General features: G+C 39.9%; 1 protein-coding gene across 10 annotated transcripts in view; it reads left to right on the forward strand.

Annotated features, from left to right (window-relative positions):
* The window catches only part of PRPF4B (pre-mRNA processing factor 4B), a 60752-nt gene that overhangs the window by 37496 nt on the left and 5363 nt on the right, over positions 1–17893 (forward strand). The window contains exons 6-18 of one of the 10 annotated variants that reach the window (XR_005778973.1): positions 1043–1244; positions 1953–2026; positions 2181–2271; positions 6418–6565; positions 8155–8292; positions 8385–8538; positions 9018–9132; positions 10877–11028; positions 11856–11942; positions 12707–13441; positions 14339–14389; positions 14896–14954; positions 15418–15460. Coding sequence is in view for 1 of the 10 variants with exons in the window: in XM_040432015.1 (XP_040287949.1) it covers positions 1043–1244; positions 1953–2026; positions 2181–2271; positions 6418–6565; positions 8155–8292; positions 8385–8538; positions 9018–9132; positions 10877–11028; positions 11856–11942; positions 12707–12910 (1365 nt within the window). In the remaining 9 variants the exon portion in view is untranslated. The other 9 variants (XR_005778976.1, XR_005778970.1, XR_005778972.1 and 6 more) reach the window with 9 other exon arrangements.

The raw sequence follows: 17893 nt of genomic DNA on the forward strand, positions 1-17893 counted from the left end.
TGTACTGTCCTGGTACATATCCCCCCACTGAATCTCACATCACTCCTCTGGAGAACTGGCCACTCCACTCACGAGGATTGAGAGATACCGGTAGCACCGACCCACCGCTCTTACGAGTTTTATGCCTATTGATGCACAACACAAAAAGGTGAGCACAATAATTGGCACCTTTTTGTTTCTGAATACCCTCGTAATTTCATACTACTCTATGAGCGCCTTTCCCTTTCTTGCCACACATACCATAAATACATATAAAGAAGCAAGAAAAACGAAATTGACCCCTAAAAGCTCATTTTTATTAAATCATTTTAAAAGGACCTGGCAACGCAGGCCACCTTTATAAATCTTCACGAGGTAAGTGAACCAGAAAGCAAAGATGTGCGACCTGATACTAAAATTGAGGCCGCCAGTAAATGTTAGGGTAGGATGGCAGAGAGATCCGTATGAGGGGAGCATTTGACCCTAATGTGGCCCTGCTGAGTCCTCAGCCCAGGGATGGCCCCTGAAGGGTGGAGTCTCACCGTCTTCGTGCCTAACCTGGTTGGTCCTAGTAAGTCCTAAATGGGTTTCCCTCCTGCTCCAACACGTTTCCCCCACCTAGGTTCATCAAGGGGTCGTGTGGGAAAAAGTACAGGCCCCCCCCCCCCCCCCCCCCCCCAAAAAAAAAACAGCAATACAAAAAGTTACTGAAAACAATAAATATGGTACATTACATCCCAGGAGATTGGCACAGATAATATGTACTTGGGACACAATCCTAGACAACACATGTGGTCCCCATAGGTCAGGGCATGATGCAGACACATGTGACGATCCCAAGTTGTGGACATGGCCAAAACTCAGCACATATGATTATGTCCGAAAGGGTTGCAATTGCACTGAACTGCTGCTTCAAGGGAAATTACATACACGAGTATGAAAATAGGTCAGAGGAAGTAAATATACTCGCAATACCTTTTTGAGATATGATGAGTTATATTTGATGCCCGCATTTGAAGGGTCTATTTTAATAGCTAATGTTCTGTCTGTGTTACTCCTGTAGAAATACATAAAGGAAGACAGCAATATGTCTGGGAACTCTGAACCGAGCAGTCCGCAGAGTAGTTCACGAAGTCGGTCTCCCTCACCAGATGACATCCTGGAGCGGGTTGCAGCAGACGTTAAGGAATATGAAAGAGAGAATCTGGATAACTTTGAGGCTTCTGTAAAAGCCAAGCACAACCTAATGACTGAGCAGAATAATGGTAAGTGGTTTGCCTAATATAAATCAGATATATCATTATCTAGATGCATAGAGCTTTATCCTAAAGGAGTTAACCCACAAATTAAAAATACATATATATGTAGTCATGCACTTCTTTTTCTTACTATAATAATGGAAAATGACGCCCTTTAGTGTAATTTTCATTTTTTACTCTCCTTTTTTACTTGCATTATGTAGATCCCTTGTCGCTTACTTTTTTGTGGACAGGCAGCAGCTCATCCATTGTAATAGTTGAGTACCTGCATCTCCCAGGAGTGCATTGCAGTCAGCTCTTGTTAACCTGCTCCTCCCCTCCATAGAAAATAGTCCCTTACACAAAGCCCCAGCCATTCCACTAATGAATGGCGTGATAGCATGCAATGCAATTTTTCTTCTCCACTGTCTCGAGAGCGCGCTATATATTTATGAAGGGTGTCTGGACTGCTTCACTATGAAGCTGGAATTGAGAGAGGGCAGGGAAGCTACTAGGCTTGTTAGTCCAGCACTGAATGCAATGGGAAATGGACCACAATTTTAGCCACAGGCGTAACAGCAGGGGGGTTCTACCAGAGAAGAAAATGTAATGTGCATACAAAACCTACCCATATTTTTATTGCGTATATATTGCAGTAACGCTTCATTTGAAATGCCTTGTTCACTGTGCATAGTAATACTTTTTCTTTGATAACCCTTGTCTTGTGTTCTGCAGGTTCTGTCCAGAAAAAAATATCTGCTCCGGACATGTTCACCGAATCTGATGACATGTTTGCAGTGTATTTTGATGTAAGTGTTCTATAGTTTAGTTCAGTATGGTGGTGTTCGTTTTATATGTGAACCCAGTACTTGACCTTTCTTATCTCGCTTATGACTTCTTTTGCTAGCTCCTTTTCTGTGGGAGCCTGACCATCTTTACACACCTGCTGTTTGTGTTTTTCAGAGTGCTCGTTTTAGAGCTGCTGGTATTGGAAAGGACTTCAAGGAAAATCCCAACTTGAGGGATAACTGGACAGATGCTGAAGGCTATTATCGTATGTTCATGTATATTTTGCTTAGATAGTCATTAACACAAATGGTGTCTTTGACTTAGTAAGGGCTCATGCACAATTTTTTGCTTGTGTTCATTCCATTTTTTTTCGTGGCCCGTATGCGGAACCATTCACTTCAATGGTCCACAAAAAAATGGAAATGACTCGGTGTGTATTCCGTTTCCGTATGTCCACATGGCTGCCCCACAAAAATGTAAAACATGTCCTATTCTTATCCATTTTGCGGACAAGGAGATTGGAACTGTTACAATGGATCCACAAAAATAACGGATGTCGCACAGACATCATCCATATTTTTTGCAGACCGCAAAATACATACGGTCGTGTGCATGAGTCTTAACCAGAAGCACTCCATGTCACTGAAATTTCAAAGACAAATGGTGTTTTCTCTTGTCGTGCATGTCTGTATAGTCCAGCATACAAAGGATGGTTGATTGCAGTTACAGTACTTTATTTAACCCCTTAAAAACAGGGCCTTTTTCCATTTTGGATTTTTCCTTTCCATGTTCCAATAGCCATAACTTACTTATTTTTCCATTTACATAGCTATATGAGGGCTTATTTTTTGCGGGACAAGATGCCTTTTTTAATGCCAACATTTAATTTACCATGTCTTGTATTAGATAACGGGAAAAAAATTATTTGTGTGGCAAAGTTAAAAAAAAAAAAAAAAAAAAAGAATTCTGCCATTTACAATGTACTAAAAATTACCCGGTTCCCCTTTTCTGCGGCTTAATACGAATGCGGCGATACCAAACTTGAATAGTGTGGTTTTTTTTGTTTTGTTTTTTTACTACCTTTTTTTTTTTTAAACTAACTTTTTTTATATTTCGGGCCTTCAGAGCTGTTTAAGGGCTTGTTTTTTGCGTAACAAACTGTAGTTTTTATTTGTGCCATTCATTTTTTTTGTGGTATGTAAGACTTTTTGATCACCGTTTTCACGTTTTTATTGTTTTATATATTTTTATATGTAAAATTGGGAATTTTTAATATATTGGTGTTGTTTTTTTTTTTTTTTAACAGTTTTTTTTTTTTTTTCACTTTAAAAAAACAAAAACTATTAGACCCCTTAGGGGCCTAGTACATGGGATCTTTTGATCCCCTCTCCTATTCACCCTAATAGCAATCTATTAGGAGGAATAGGATATTTACTCCCTCCATTCTGAGTTGTGCCTTGTGCATAGCTCAGCATGGAGATTGCCATGGCAACCGATTGGAGCCCCACGATTTCACTGCTGGTGCTCTGATCGGAAGGAAGAGGGAGCCGCATCCCTCTGCCTACACTCACAGGTGCCGCGATCAGTGTTGATTGTGACACCTGAGGGGTTGAATGACAGGGGCAGTGCGATCGCCGCTTTCTGTAAAAGTGTGGGGTGGGTGCCGGCTATATGATACAGCCAGCACTCGCCATGTATAGAGAAGACACGCTCCATTCACGCGCAGACACATAACGAGAGAGATATATATATATATATATATATATATATATATATATATATATATATATATATATATATATATATATATATATATATATATACACGCGTTAAGGGGTTAAACCTGCCTATTAAAATGTGCTTTTGAGGAGTCGAAAGTGTCCAGATTATGCTTGGCAAAAGGGGAATTTACCCATAGTCCTTTATAAACCAGGCAATGGTTGGGTTGCTGTGAAGTGCAATTAGGTTTCTATGGCTTGTACGGTTTATGATGTGCAGTCATGGCTAAACATAAAAGTTTTAATTAACACCTTAAGGACCAGGCCATTTTTTTTGCAAATCTGTCATGTGTAACTTTGTGGTAACTTTAAAACGCTTTTACTTATCCAGGCCTTTCTGAGATTGTTTTCTCGTCACATATTGTACTTCATGACAGTGGTAAAATTGAGTCAAAAAAATTCATTTTTATTTATGAAAAATTAGCAAATTTACCAAAAATTTCAAATTTCAATTTCTCTACTTTTATAATAGAGAGTAATACCTCAAAAAATAGTTATTACTTTACATTCCCCATATGTCTACTTCATGTTTGGATCATTTTGTGAATGACATTTTATTTTTGGGGGACGTTAGAAGGCTTAGAAATTTAGTAGCAAGTCACTTTGTGAGGCTTACATAATAGAAACAACCCAAAAACCCATTTTAGAAACTACACCCCTGAAGGTATTCAAAACTGATTTTACAAACTTTAACACTTTAGGTGTTCCACAAGAATTAATGGAAAATGGAGATGATAAAATTTCAGAATTTCACTTTTTTGGTAGATTTTCCACTTTTTCCAGTAACAAAGCAAGGGTTAACAGCCAAACAAAACTCTATTTATTGCTTTGATTCTGTAGTTTACAGAAACACCGCATATGTGGTTGTGAACTGCTGTAAGGGCACACGACAGGGAGCAGAAGGAAAGTAATGCCATATGGTTTTTGGAAGGCAGATTTCACTGGGATAAATTTAAGCTGCCATGTCACATTTGAAGCCCCCCTGATGCACCCCTAGAGTAGAAACTCCAAAAAAGTGACCTCATTTTAGAAACTACACCCCTCAAGTTATTCAAAACTGATTTTACAAACTTTGTTAATCCTTTAGGTGTTGCAGAGAATTAATGGAAAATGGAGAGGAAATTTCAGAATTTAACTTTTTTGGAAGATTTTCCATTTTAATCCACTTTTTCCAGTAGCAAAGCAAGGGTTAACAGCGAAACAAAACTCTATTTATTGCCCTGATTCTGTAGTTTACAGAAACACCCCATATGTGGTCGTAAACTGCTGTATGGGCACACGGCAGGGGGCAGAAGGAAAGGAATGCCATATGGTTTTTGGAAGGCAGATTTTGCTGGACACCATGTCCCATTTGAAGCCCCCCTGATGCACCCCTAGAGTAGGAACTCCAAAAAAGTGACCCCATTTTGGAAACTACGGGATAAGGTGCCAGTTTTGTTGGTACTATTTTAGGGTACTTATGGTTTTTGGTTGCTTTATATAGTAGACTTTTTGTGAGGCAAGGTAACAAAAAATAGCTGTTTTGGCACCGTTTTTATTTTTTGTCATTTACAACGTTCATCTGACAGGTTAGATCATGTGCTATTATTATAGACCAGGTTGTTATGGACAAGACAATACCAAAAATGACAACTTTTTTTTTGGTTTTGTTTGTTTTGCATAATAAAGCATTTTTGAAGAAAAATGATTTTTTTTTTGTGTCTCCACATTCTGAAAGCCGTATTTTATTTTTATTTTTTTGGCGACTGTCTTATGTAGGGGCTCAATTTTTTGCGGGATGAGATGATCACTTGGTGTTGTGCTTTTAGTGATGTAAGGTGGCAGAATTTTTATTTTTAGCACAGTTTTAATTTTTTTAATTTTTTGTTTTTTATAATTTTTTATTTTTTTTTGTGTTCATTTGAGGGGTTGGGTCATGTGATATTTGTTATAGAGCCGGTCGATAGAGACGCGGCAATACCTAATATGTCTACTTTTCTTTTTCTTCCCTATTTATTTATTTTTTTACTTTCTTTTGGGAAAATGACTTTTATTTTATTTTTTTTACCATATTTTTTGAATTTTTGGCCCACTCTGGGACTTTAACTTTTGGGGGGGTCTGATCCCCTTTACTATGCATCACAATACTTCTGTATTGTAATGCATTGGCTTTAAGTGTATTACACACTGTAATACACTTCAGTGGGCTGGATCTAACATGCTGTCACGGAAGGCAGCCACGATGCCTAAGGAAGGCATCGGGCTGCGTCACAGCAGCGCGGGACCCGTTGGCTGCTCTCTCCCTCCACACATCGCACGCGCCTCGGTCATTGCTGACCGCTGCACATCAAGGGTTAATGCTCCGGCATCGGTGATTTCACAGATGCCGTGGCATGCAGCAGGGGTCCGGCTATCAGTGACTGCCGACGACCGCCACTGATCGGGCGGGCGCATCTCCTGCACCCGCACGATCTGTGGTGTATATGTACTGTGCAGGTCCTTAAGGGGTTAGTTTCACAGAGACTAAAGTTGACATAAGATTCACATTAAGATGGCAATTTGGGATGCAACGATGCATATGTTCTACGACTTTTAGCACTGTTAAATATTTGAATACTTTTAAGTCTTGTTTTTCCTCTTTTCTACTGCTTTAGGTGTTAACATAGGTGAAACTTTGGAGAAACGGTACCATGTCTATGGATATACAGGCCAAGGGGTATTCAGTAATGTTGTGCGTGCTCGAGACATGGCAAGAGCGAATCAAGAAGTTGCAGTGAAAATCATTAGAAATAATGAATTAATGTAAGTGTTCTCACACTGAATCTCTCTTATTAGTGGATTCTTCAATGTTGGTTTGGAGTATAGAATGTGTGCGGAGCAGTCTGCTTCACTGCTGCAGAGCTGTGTTTGCCAGGAGCGAGTCCCTCTTGACCTTCGGTTCACTTGAGAGTGAAATGCTTCTCCAGAGTCCAGACACCCTCCGGCCTCCTCAAACAGCGTTCGCCTGCCAGTAGTTTTAAGTTATAGGAACCGACCCTAGTAAGTGTATAAAGCTTAGTTAGAAGATTATAACCAGCCCAAGTGGTCACAGACAGACAGAAAGAAATAAAGGTGATAGTGTCTGTCTTCTATGGCCCTGGTCCTTCCCTTCCTGCCTGCAAGCTGCACATTGATCTCTAAAAGCAGGCATTAGGGCAAGAAGAAATATACATTACTGTATGATGGCCACAAGACTATTATACTGAGGAGGGGGGCTTCAAAAATTGTTGTCCTGACTCCTTACAGTAGCGTCTCTTTGTGGCCCTCATACAGTATAACATCTCCTTGTGGCCCCCCCATACAGTATAACGTCTCCTTGTGGCTGCCCCCATACAGTATAAGGTCTCCTTGTGGCTGCCCCCATACAGTATAACGTCTCCTTGTGGCCCCCATACAGTATAACGTCTCCTTGGAATGTTATAGTTCTGTTTTTGGGCCTTTTGGTTGGTCAGTGGTCAGAAAATACATGTGTGTGTATTTTATTGTTAAAATTAGTATCGGTAATTGGTATCGGTGAGTACATCCCTAGAAATGATAATTCTGGAGCATTTATGCATATGACTATGTTGTGCCATCCCTCCATTGTTACTGCTAAAAGTTTATTAATAAAGGTACAGCTGGGTGTTACCAGTGGGCTGTGTCCCCCTGCACAGTCAGACACTATCCAATTAGTGGACAAACCCCCAACTGGTAACACCCAGTTGTACCTTTTATAAATAAACGTGTAGGAAGAATAGAGGGGTGGTACAACATACAGCTAAGAAAGGATGCTCCTGTGTTGGTATTACATGGGGAATGCATGGAGTTACTAAAACAGCAATTTCAAGAGAGGTGACAGGTCCTTTTTATCTATTATTTCAGTGTAGCTATAACGCTTGCATTTGTTTTCATACTATTTAACAGTGCAACTAAACTGATCAGTGAAGTCCAAACCCATTCAGTCAGGAGAGCCAGAACTACGGACAGGCACATGTCCTTTTACATTGGGAGATCATTGGAATAATTATCGGGGAAGAACGGTAGTAGAAACACTTGTTCCTGATAATTGTCCAGTGCGAGTGTTCCACCAATCACCCGACAAAGAACGCTCATTCGTTGGGTGATCATCGCTTTTGGTTGAAACCCAAAATTATAGTTTATGGACAACACATTACCCTGTGTCAACTGGATCTCCTGCCCACAAACAATGATTCTGTATAGGGATGAGGGCGATCACATTAGCAATCGTTCGTCCTCTTACAGAGATGTTTTTTTTTCCATGTAAATGCTGATCTCTGGTTCATTTCCAATAATTGCCTGTAAAATCAGCATGTGCAAAAAACCATTTTTTTTAATGTAGAATTCTATTTTAGGCAAAAAACTGGCTTGAAAGAATTGGAGTTTCTGAAGAAGCTGAATGATGCCGATCCGGATGACAAATTTCACTGTTTGCGCTTGTTCCGTCACTTCTACCATAAGCAGCACTTGTGCCTGGTGTTTGAACCACTAAGGTAATGCTGCTTTTAGAAACACAATATTATTTTGGTCTTTTGTATGCGTTATATGGATCAAGATGAATAGTTAACGTTCTCCTTTTGTTTAGTATGAACCTGAGAGAAGTTTTGAAGAAATACGGTAAAGATGTAGGCTTACATATCAAAGCCGTCAGGTCCTACAGTCAGCAGCTCTTTTTGGCTTTAAAACTTCTAAAAAGATGCAACATTCTTCATGCAGATATTAAACCTGATAACATACTGGTAAGTGTGTGACAGTATTATTATGCATTCAGTATCATTACTAAGGGGAAAACCTCTGAAATATGCAAGGTTTTTTATTTGTTATAAATCTCACCCAGATAGAAATTATTTGTTAAATGGCTGGTACAAAGAGTTACACCGTTAATTTCAATGGGCTGTAGTGCTTTAAATTCTAGGTCCACCTTTGCAGTGTTATTCCCCCCCCCCCCCATGCATCTAATATAAAAATTGAGTTATGATGAAGTAATAATTCTTGACATTGTTTGACAGATAGCTTTATTCCTGTCAATCGGAAAAGGGGGCCCACATATCATGAATACTTAGGATGCCTGATTTCTAGTGCTGGCAGCACTTTAGTTTAGTCTCAGTATACACACCCTCAGAGAGGGCTGCATGAATGAGTTTCCTTCAACAAGAATCCTTTGTGAGAATAACATAAAAATGTGTGTGACTATTGCTGCTGATTTTCCTTTCCTTAGGTAAATGAGTCCAAAACCATTCTTAAACTTTGTGACTTTGGATCTGCATCACATGTGGCAGACAATGATATTACACCATATCTTGTCAGTAGATTTTACAGAGCTCCTGAAATCGGTAAGTCAAAACTGTATTCCGTTATTTGTGTCACATATATGCGTTTTTGTGCTGGAGGGAGACAGAAGCAGAGAGACACACAGATGATGCTGAAGGCTCTATTAAAATTTCTATCTCTCTGCTGGCATCACAGCAACTCTTGTTAGTACTGCTGTATAAGGTCATCCATGCTTCTTCTAGGGGTGTGCTAGAGATTGGGCAGCATGATCTCCTCTGTGTGTGCAGTGTATGGGAGACATCGTAGCAGCAAGTCTCCACTCACTAGCTCAGGGAATACTGAAAATTAGGGAGCCTGTAGAGGAATTATAAGTCATCTAATGGTCATTAGTGATATTCCTCATGCACACACACGACAGCTTACTCTGAAAAGTCACATGAAAGAACGTGTGCTTTAAAGAGGACCTGTCACCTCTCCTGACCTGCCTGTTTTAATAGCCTCATGCATTCCCCCTGTAATAATAATTCTGGAGCATCTATTCATATGGCTCTATGTTGTGCCATTCCTTTATTATTTCTACTAGAAGTTATCAATGAATTCCTAGCAGTCTGCAGTAAGGGTACAGAGGGGTGGTAACCAGTGGGGGGGGGGGGGTGTACCTGCACAGACTCACTCTATCCAATCAGTGCTGTCATTTTCAGACTGTGCAGGGACACACCCCGACTTGTTACCACCCCTCTGTACCCTTACTGCAGACTGCTAGGAATGGCAGAACATAAGCCATAGGAATAGATGCTCCAGATGTGTTACCTGGGGAATGCATGAAGCTATTAAAAGATATGTCAGGAGTGGTGAAAGGTCCTCTTTATTCTGTCTTGCATTGTTTGTTGCCTGTACTGACAAAATGCACTAGACAAAAACCTCTGCATGCCAATTCCTGCCTAGCTAAACTATATAACACATCATATGGTATAATAATTAACGCAAACATATAAAGTGGTAATTAAATGCAAATCAGTGTTTGTGGATCAATCTGTTAAGCGAGGAGTTTATTTTCAAACTATACATTCTTTGTCTATAAATGCAATAGAAAGTTTCCAGTCCGTTAATAATGATGATTAGTCGCTGCGTGTCTCAAGCGTGTTGTGGGTTCAATTCACACAAAGTAAATGTATACAGATTATTTGAGGCCGCGCGTCTTTTCCTTCCACACAACTTATCCCAGGAATTTAATCTCTCACCCCCCACAGTGGAGTCGGGTCTCACAGACGTCCTCTATCTTAGAACATCCTGTGAAATATCAGAAAGGTGCAGCGATAGTGAAGCACCGTTTACACACACACCGCTATATCTTTGCCAAAATACTCACACACACACACAAGCGGGATGTAGGCACATCAGGTGAATAAGAATCTGTTGTCCTTTCTCTGTTTTGTATCTTCGCTGCGATGGTAAGCTTAGCCGGGAGGATCGAGCACTGCCTTTCCGATCCTCCCAGCTGGGATTACCATCGTAGCGAAGATACAAAACAGAGATAGGACAACAGATTCTTTTTCACCTGATGTGCCTACATCCCGCTTGTGTTTGAGTATTTTGGCAAAGATATAGCGGTGTGTGTGTAAACGGTGCTTCACTATCGCTGCACCTTTCTGATATTTCACAGTTCTAAGATAGAGGACGTCTGTGAGACCCGACTCCACTGTGGGGGGAGAGAGATTAAATTCTTTGTCTATAAATCATCATTACACGTTTTATTTTACACTTTTTAGTGCGTTTCTGATGAATACTAATTTTGTTTCTCTGCAGTAATTGGAAAAATATATGATTATGGAATAGATATGTGGTCTGTTGGTTGCACATTGTGTGAACTCTATACTGGAAAAATCTTGTTCCCTGGAAAAACGAATAACCACATGCTAAAACTGGCTATGGACCTGAAAGGAAAAATGCCAAACAAGGTAATGTGGAACTTTCATGTTTGTGGACAGACGGATAACCACAGTGGAGACATATTCTCCAGAAAAACTGGTCTTGTTGCCTGAAGCAACCAGAAAGAGTGATATATTGGGACGGAATGATATGGCCTGTCCTGATAAATGAAGTCCATTACGATGGCACTTTTTCCGTAACTACTTTTTGCGTAAAACCATACCACTTTTTAGATCCCAAACATAAGTTCCTACATCATATGACCCAGATGATGAACTGAAAAGATGCCATGTATTTGACTGAACATATCTGAATTGAGTGTAATCCTCCCACCTCTCTACCCGGCATGTGTGTGCAGAGTGATTGCGGTACAAGCACCTCATTTTGGTTCATCGTCGAACATTTACATATTATTGGCTGTAAAATGGAGACATTGTGCTGCGTCGGGATGCCTATCCTACACAAAAAGAAAAGATAGTGCTCTTCCTTTGTGGTGTGTCTTTAAGCAATTGATGTAAATGTTCTTCCTTTCCATATATTAATATTTCGTGATTGTCAGTTTCTAGTTGTGCTTGTAGTGATTGATACTTATCCCGTTTCAGCACTTCTGATGTATTAATACAGGTTTGCTATAGCACATGTATCTATATTTCATATCTGCAGTCATATCACCCTTTTTGGAAACCTCATGTATTTTCCACTAATGTATATGCTTAGAATTTTCCGCATGCCTTTCAGCTGCGGAAAATATTGAGCATTTCTTTTTTTTCATGGCCGTACCCTAACAGCTTTTATCTTAATGTTTTTCTGTTCACATTTCTCATCATGGCACGCTATGTATATGTTGTCTTCCTAGATGATTCGGAAAGGTGTATTTAAAGACCAGCACTTTGATGCAAATTTGAACTTCATGTACATTGAAGTTGACAAAGTTACAGAAAGGGTAGGTCATTTTTCTATGTATCTTGCTTTTACCTTTGTTATAAACTAAGAATATCCCTAGAGCTAACATCTTATTTTAGTGTACGTTTTGCCCCTTTTTCTTAATGTCATAAGCTCTTGGAAAGCAATAGTGTTTTGTAGTATTAATACAGTAGCTGTATTCCAAACTGCTTTCTGCTTAAGAGGAGTTTTATCCCAAAAAAAGCTCTTGCTTGTGTAAATGTAGCCGATGATGCCTCAATGAATGCAAGCACAGGGTAGTTAAAGCAGCAGAAAGTGATCACATATTTTCAGTGCTACATAGAATCTTACTTAAAGGGGTTTGTCTGAAACTGGCTAAAATTTCCAAGGGCTAGATATAAAGTTAAAATAAAAGTAAGAAGAAAAAAACCTTTTCGAGGCATATTAGTTCCAGCACCGCAGCTACTGTCCCTGCCACTTCCAGTCCCTGATGCACCCGAAACGTGACATGCCGCCTGCACGTCACTGCTGCTGGCCAATCCATGATGTGTGCAGGAATGACACATGACCACTGAGGGTCAGTGGTTACATGCCGTCCCTGCACATGTAACTGCTGAGCCGATTGATTAGCTGCCATTGTTACGTGTACGTGTACGTGTCGTGGGGGCGGGAGCTGCAGCACTGTTACTAGGTGCCTTGAAGAGGTGAGCGTTTTTATTTTTACAGCATGTTTACCCTGTCTGATAACCCCTTAAATAATCTACTTAGTTTAGGGAATCAATTTTTTTAATTTGTGTCCAACAGGAGAAAGTTACCGTTATGAGCACTATTAACCCAACAAAGGACCTGTTGGCTGATTTAATTGGATGCCAGAGGCTGCCAGAAGACCAGCGTAAAAAAGTTCACCAACTTAAAGACTTGTTGGATCAGATATTAATGCTAGACCCGGCTAAACGAATCAGCATCAATCAAGCACTTCAGCATCCTTTCATTCAAGAAAAGATCTAAATGTGGGCAGTGGTTTGAATAGTTCACACCAGGACTGAAGACCTTCCACAGCAGCTTGTTAATGTATATAAACATATAAATATTTCCCTTGCAAAGTTGAGGAAGCTTGTATTGTTTGAATTAAAACCAAGGGTTTATTTTACTTTATTAGCTTTTTTTTTCCCCAATGAACTGTCTGAAAAATTGTGATATCTGTACTTTTTCACAATATTAATGCTTGTAAATTGGCAGAACTATTACAGTTTGCTTTGAAAATTAAGTTTGGGAAAACCAAATTGCGATTTAATGTTTGGATGTAATATTTTATTTTTAGCAGTCACGGCTCATTTTTTCTTTTTTAATTTTGTTTTGGAAGAATACATGACCAGCATAAATGCTGTTTATATTCACATTTTCTAGGTTGCGTACGCAGGCCTCAGCAGCATGCCCTTGGTCTAGTCAGTGCCGAAGGGAGGCCTGTTCCTCCATGAGCCTGCCTGCAGGGATGGTCTCTTTTAAAGCAGGTTGTGTACAACTTACAGTACACTGAAGGTAAGCTGAACCATCAACATCACTGGTGTTTTAAGATGTTTCAATATGTAGCTGTATTGCCATTTGACAAATGCAAGTTTGGTAGCTAAATGTGGCAGCAGTTTGCTCTTGCATGTTTGCTGGTGACCTACTGTTCGTTCTTTTGTAATGTTTTAAGTTGGACAATAGTTGTGGTAGTTCAGTCTAAACTTCTCTCTCCATCTGGTTTTAGTGGAGTGTGTGCGCGCTTGATGGAAGGGGTGCGCCTTCAGTGTACTGTTTCTTAATTGTTTTCCGTTTTGTATGATTTCCCCCCCCCCCCCCCCCTTTTTAAGGCCATTAGTTTAAGTGGGAAAGCTTCAACACAATCATAGTTCTGCTCTTTTCCCTACTAAAGGAGTTGTCTGGTGGAAGGGGAGAATTCTTTAGAAATTGGCTAAGAGTGGTAGAAAATGCTAAAAGGATGGTTACTCACCGATCCTCCACAATTCACATTCTGACTCTGACCAGGTCTCTACTAGCAGGCCCCATCCTGACTGTAGATGCCTGCTCAGCTAATCATTGTCAGAGGTGGGTGGCCACTGCAGTCAGTGGGTGGCTACCCTGACATAGCCAGGCATTGACTGTCAAGATGGTATTGGAAAGCAGAGACCCATCGGAACAGAGCAGCAGGGATCGGTGAGTATCCTTTCTTTTACTTTTTATACCACTCTAAGCCTTTTCTAAAGAACTTTGCTCTCCCGGACAAACCACTTTGCAATGTACTTGTGTGCATTTCTTAACGGCACAAAAGGGGCATCTCTTTTCTGACCAAGGATATGTAAATGGGAGCTCCCCTTTGTGCCGTTTCTAGGTTCTGATGAAAAAAAAAAAAATGTTTTTATTTGTTTAATTGTTCATGATCATGTTGTCTTTCAGTACAGGACTAAACTCTCCAATCTTGAGCAAAGCAGCTGCTTTTTAAAAGCGGTAATTGCTTCTTTACCTTTTTTATTTCTCCTGTAAATGAAGCTATTTGTTTAAAAAAAATGTCTACATGATGTTCCTTCTGAATAAACTGTTGAGATTCACTTATTGTCAAGTGACAGATGTGCTGCTGCATGTTCAGTGACCCATGCAGATATCTGTATGTTTTCAGTATGCACCATTAGATAATAAAGTCTTTTGTGAACCAGGTTATCTGTAGCCATTTCTAAAGCATTTCTTTTGGATCATAAATTGGGTAGAACCACTAAAGGTTGATCCATTTATTTCAGTAGTAGCCTGTGATTTATTGTTATGTATGCTGTATTTGGAGAAAGGCCACGGATGGGTAGATTCTCATGGCTCTCGACTTTTACAATACCAAATAAATTTGTAATGTCCATACTCCTGATCAGTGTAGTGTGTTTCTTTTTTCTGGTTTTTGATCCTGACTAATGTTTGTGCTGTTTTCTCACTTTTCCTCTTGATGGTGCTGAATGGAAAATGGAAAGCAAGACAAGGCCTCCCAACGGCTGGTTTGCTGAGACACCATCTTCATCTTCCTCACAAGGTCATTCTTGACAGCATGTGTAGATAAGCAATTAGCAAACAAAAATCACAAAGCAATTGGTTTTGACACATAAGCTCTGGATAAACTCTAGCAAGTGCTAGCATACTAGGTTTTGATCACTTCCATCATTTAGTGACAGCATGGTGAATTATAACAGAACCATATTGTCCCTCTTTGCCGGGACTGCTTTCCATTATGAGGTTTAAATTAGTGGTAGAGTGATAGGCTATGACAAGTACAAGACAGGAATGTTAAAGAAGCATGTGTTTTAATACTCAGGTTTCAGATATAGTTGCACCTTGCAGAAAAATATAAAAAATAATGGTTCCAAGAAAGAAAAAGGAGCACACATCAGATGTACATTTAGTACACTAGAAGAAAACAGTAATGCAGATTAATCTGCATTTTTGCCAATCACTTTGAAAGAATAAAGTTGCTGGTTAAACTGTCTCTTTTGTTTTAGATGGGGTTTCACAGAAGAAGATGGCGTGAAGACCCAAACCAAGGTTTCTGTTTTTCTCACAGAGTGCTTAAGTCATTTAATAGGCAACCCATGAAATATACCATGTGAACATTTTTGCATTCTGGATACACCGTGTAATTCAGCTTGTAAGAAATGTGTCCAAAATCATGTAAATTCAGGTCTTCATTCAGGCCTGCAAACTACCTTAGAAGCTTAAAGGGGTTATCCCATGAAAAGTGTTACTATGCAATGAGTGCAGCATTTTAAATGAAGTATTACTGCAATCTACATGCAATAAAAATATTGTTCCTTTAGTATGCATGATACATTTTCCTCCTTGGTAACGCCACCTGCTGGTTATCCTTATGAACCACCTTCTCCTGCATTCAGTGGTGGACTGACATTCTCAGTAGCTTACCGTCGCCCATGTTAGCGTAGTGTTATAATAGTGAAGAATGTGATGTAGCCCAGTTGCCATTTATTCATCCGTACTTCTGGTTCCTACAGGTATATACCTATATCTGTCCATACAACTAAACTTTGTATAATAACTTATGTAAATAATGCTAATTACAGGGGTTATACCACGAAAGTAAAGCTTTTTCCCCCCTCTCTTATTTAGAAGGAATCTTTTCCCTGTCCGCAGGCTAACAGCAGCTTGTCACACGAGCCTGTTAACTTCTTCCTCCCCTTCCACAGAAAACAGTCCCTCACACACAACCCCAGATACATAAGGTACTTATGTATCTGGGGTTGTGTGTGAGGGACTGTTTTCTGTGCAAGGGGAGGAAGAAGTTAACAGGCTCGTGTGACAAGCTGCTGTTAGCCTGCGGACAGGGAAAAGATTCCTTCTAAATAAGAGAGGGGGGAAAAAGTTTTACTTTCGTGGTATAACCCCTGTAATTAGCATTATTTACATAAGTCATTATACAAAGTTTAGTATATCATTTAAAAGGGTTTTCCAGGATTTTCTTTTTTACTGATGATCTAACCTCAGGATAGGTCATCAGTATCTGATCGGTGGGAGTCTGTCTTGTGGTGGCCCTGCCAATCCGCTCTTTGAAGTGAATTAGAACAGTGCTGTCATAACCAGGCACGGCCACTATGCAGTGTTCGGGTGCACAGCAGCCCCTGAAAACATCTGATCGGCAGGGATGCTTGGAGTTGGACCCCTGCCAATCTGATATTGATGACCTATCCTAAGTATAAGCTCCCGGAAGAAGCTCTCTAAGGGATTAATTTTTTGTATTGGGCCATAGGGACGTTAAGCTCTGTCATAAAGGTTCTGTGCACACTGACCTGGCAAATATGATGCCTGAGACTGAACTCTTTATTCACATTCAGATGTCCTTAAAGGTGTTATGCCATGATTTATGTGAAATGACAATACCTTTCTAAGTAAGCCAGAACCAGCCCTGTACCTCACATGGAACTATAGATCTCCCCATTCGTTACTCCAATTGCTCTGCTAGATTATTTTCAGCCTGGCAGCTCACAGGGTGCAGCAGCTCTCTCCTTGTAACTGCCACAGCTTCTAACATAAGGCTGGTGGCAGTTGAGGATTCAAACTGAGCATGTTTAACTAGCTCAGTAAAATGGACAAAAAAATAAGGTAAAGAGCAAACAGCAGGTTAAGCTATGCACATACATTTTATTGAATTTTATTCATTTCCTGGTGCTGGTTTGAAAAATGTAGAGTGTTTTGTGATATAACCCCTTTAAGCATGGCGCCTGCTCATGCATGGAGCGGGTGCCATAGCTGCCGGGTTTCTTCTGTTTCCAACAGCAGAGACCTGCAGCACATGTATGCGATCAGCCATATGGCTGATCGCATAAATTTCACCTCTCAGATGCCATGGTCAAATGTGACCATGGCTTCTGAGCAGTCCAGCAGTGGGCCTGCACGCTCCTATAACAGCATTCCCCGACTGAGATCGGGGAACCTGTTACGCTGTGCTAATAGCCCGACTCCTCAAGCAGGCTTCAGCAGCTATTAGCGAGGTATACTAATACAGGCCACAAGGTGGCAGTACTGTATTGTTATATTGAAAATGAAGTGTTCAATGATGAATATATAGCCATAAATGAATACAATGGGCAATCTAATGACTTAAAAAAGTTAAGGAGAAAAAAAACTTTTTTTAAATATAAAAGTTTAAATTAACCGGTGAATGGCGTAACGGGAAAAAAATTTGCCAATTTACAATTTTTTTTGTCACTAACTCCCCCAGTTCTTTTTTATAAAAAGTAATCAAAAAGTCACACACTTCAAAATGGTGTCACTGAAAAGTACAGATCGGCGAGCAAAAAATTAGCCCTCACACAGCTTCGTACGCATAACTACAAAATAGTTTATAGGAGTCAAAATATGGTGATTAGAAAAGATTTATTTTATTTAATTTTTTTAAACGCAAGAAAAACTATACAAGTGTGGTATCATTGTAATCATATTGACCTGGAGAATGAAGGAAACAGG

Source organism: Bufo bufo, chromosome 5 (genome assembly GCF_905171765.1).
Source record: "Bufo bufo chromosome 5, aBufBuf1.1, whole genome shotgun sequence".
Lineage (NCBI taxonomy): Eukaryota > Metazoa > Chordata > Amphibia > Anura > Bufonidae > Bufo > Bufo bufo.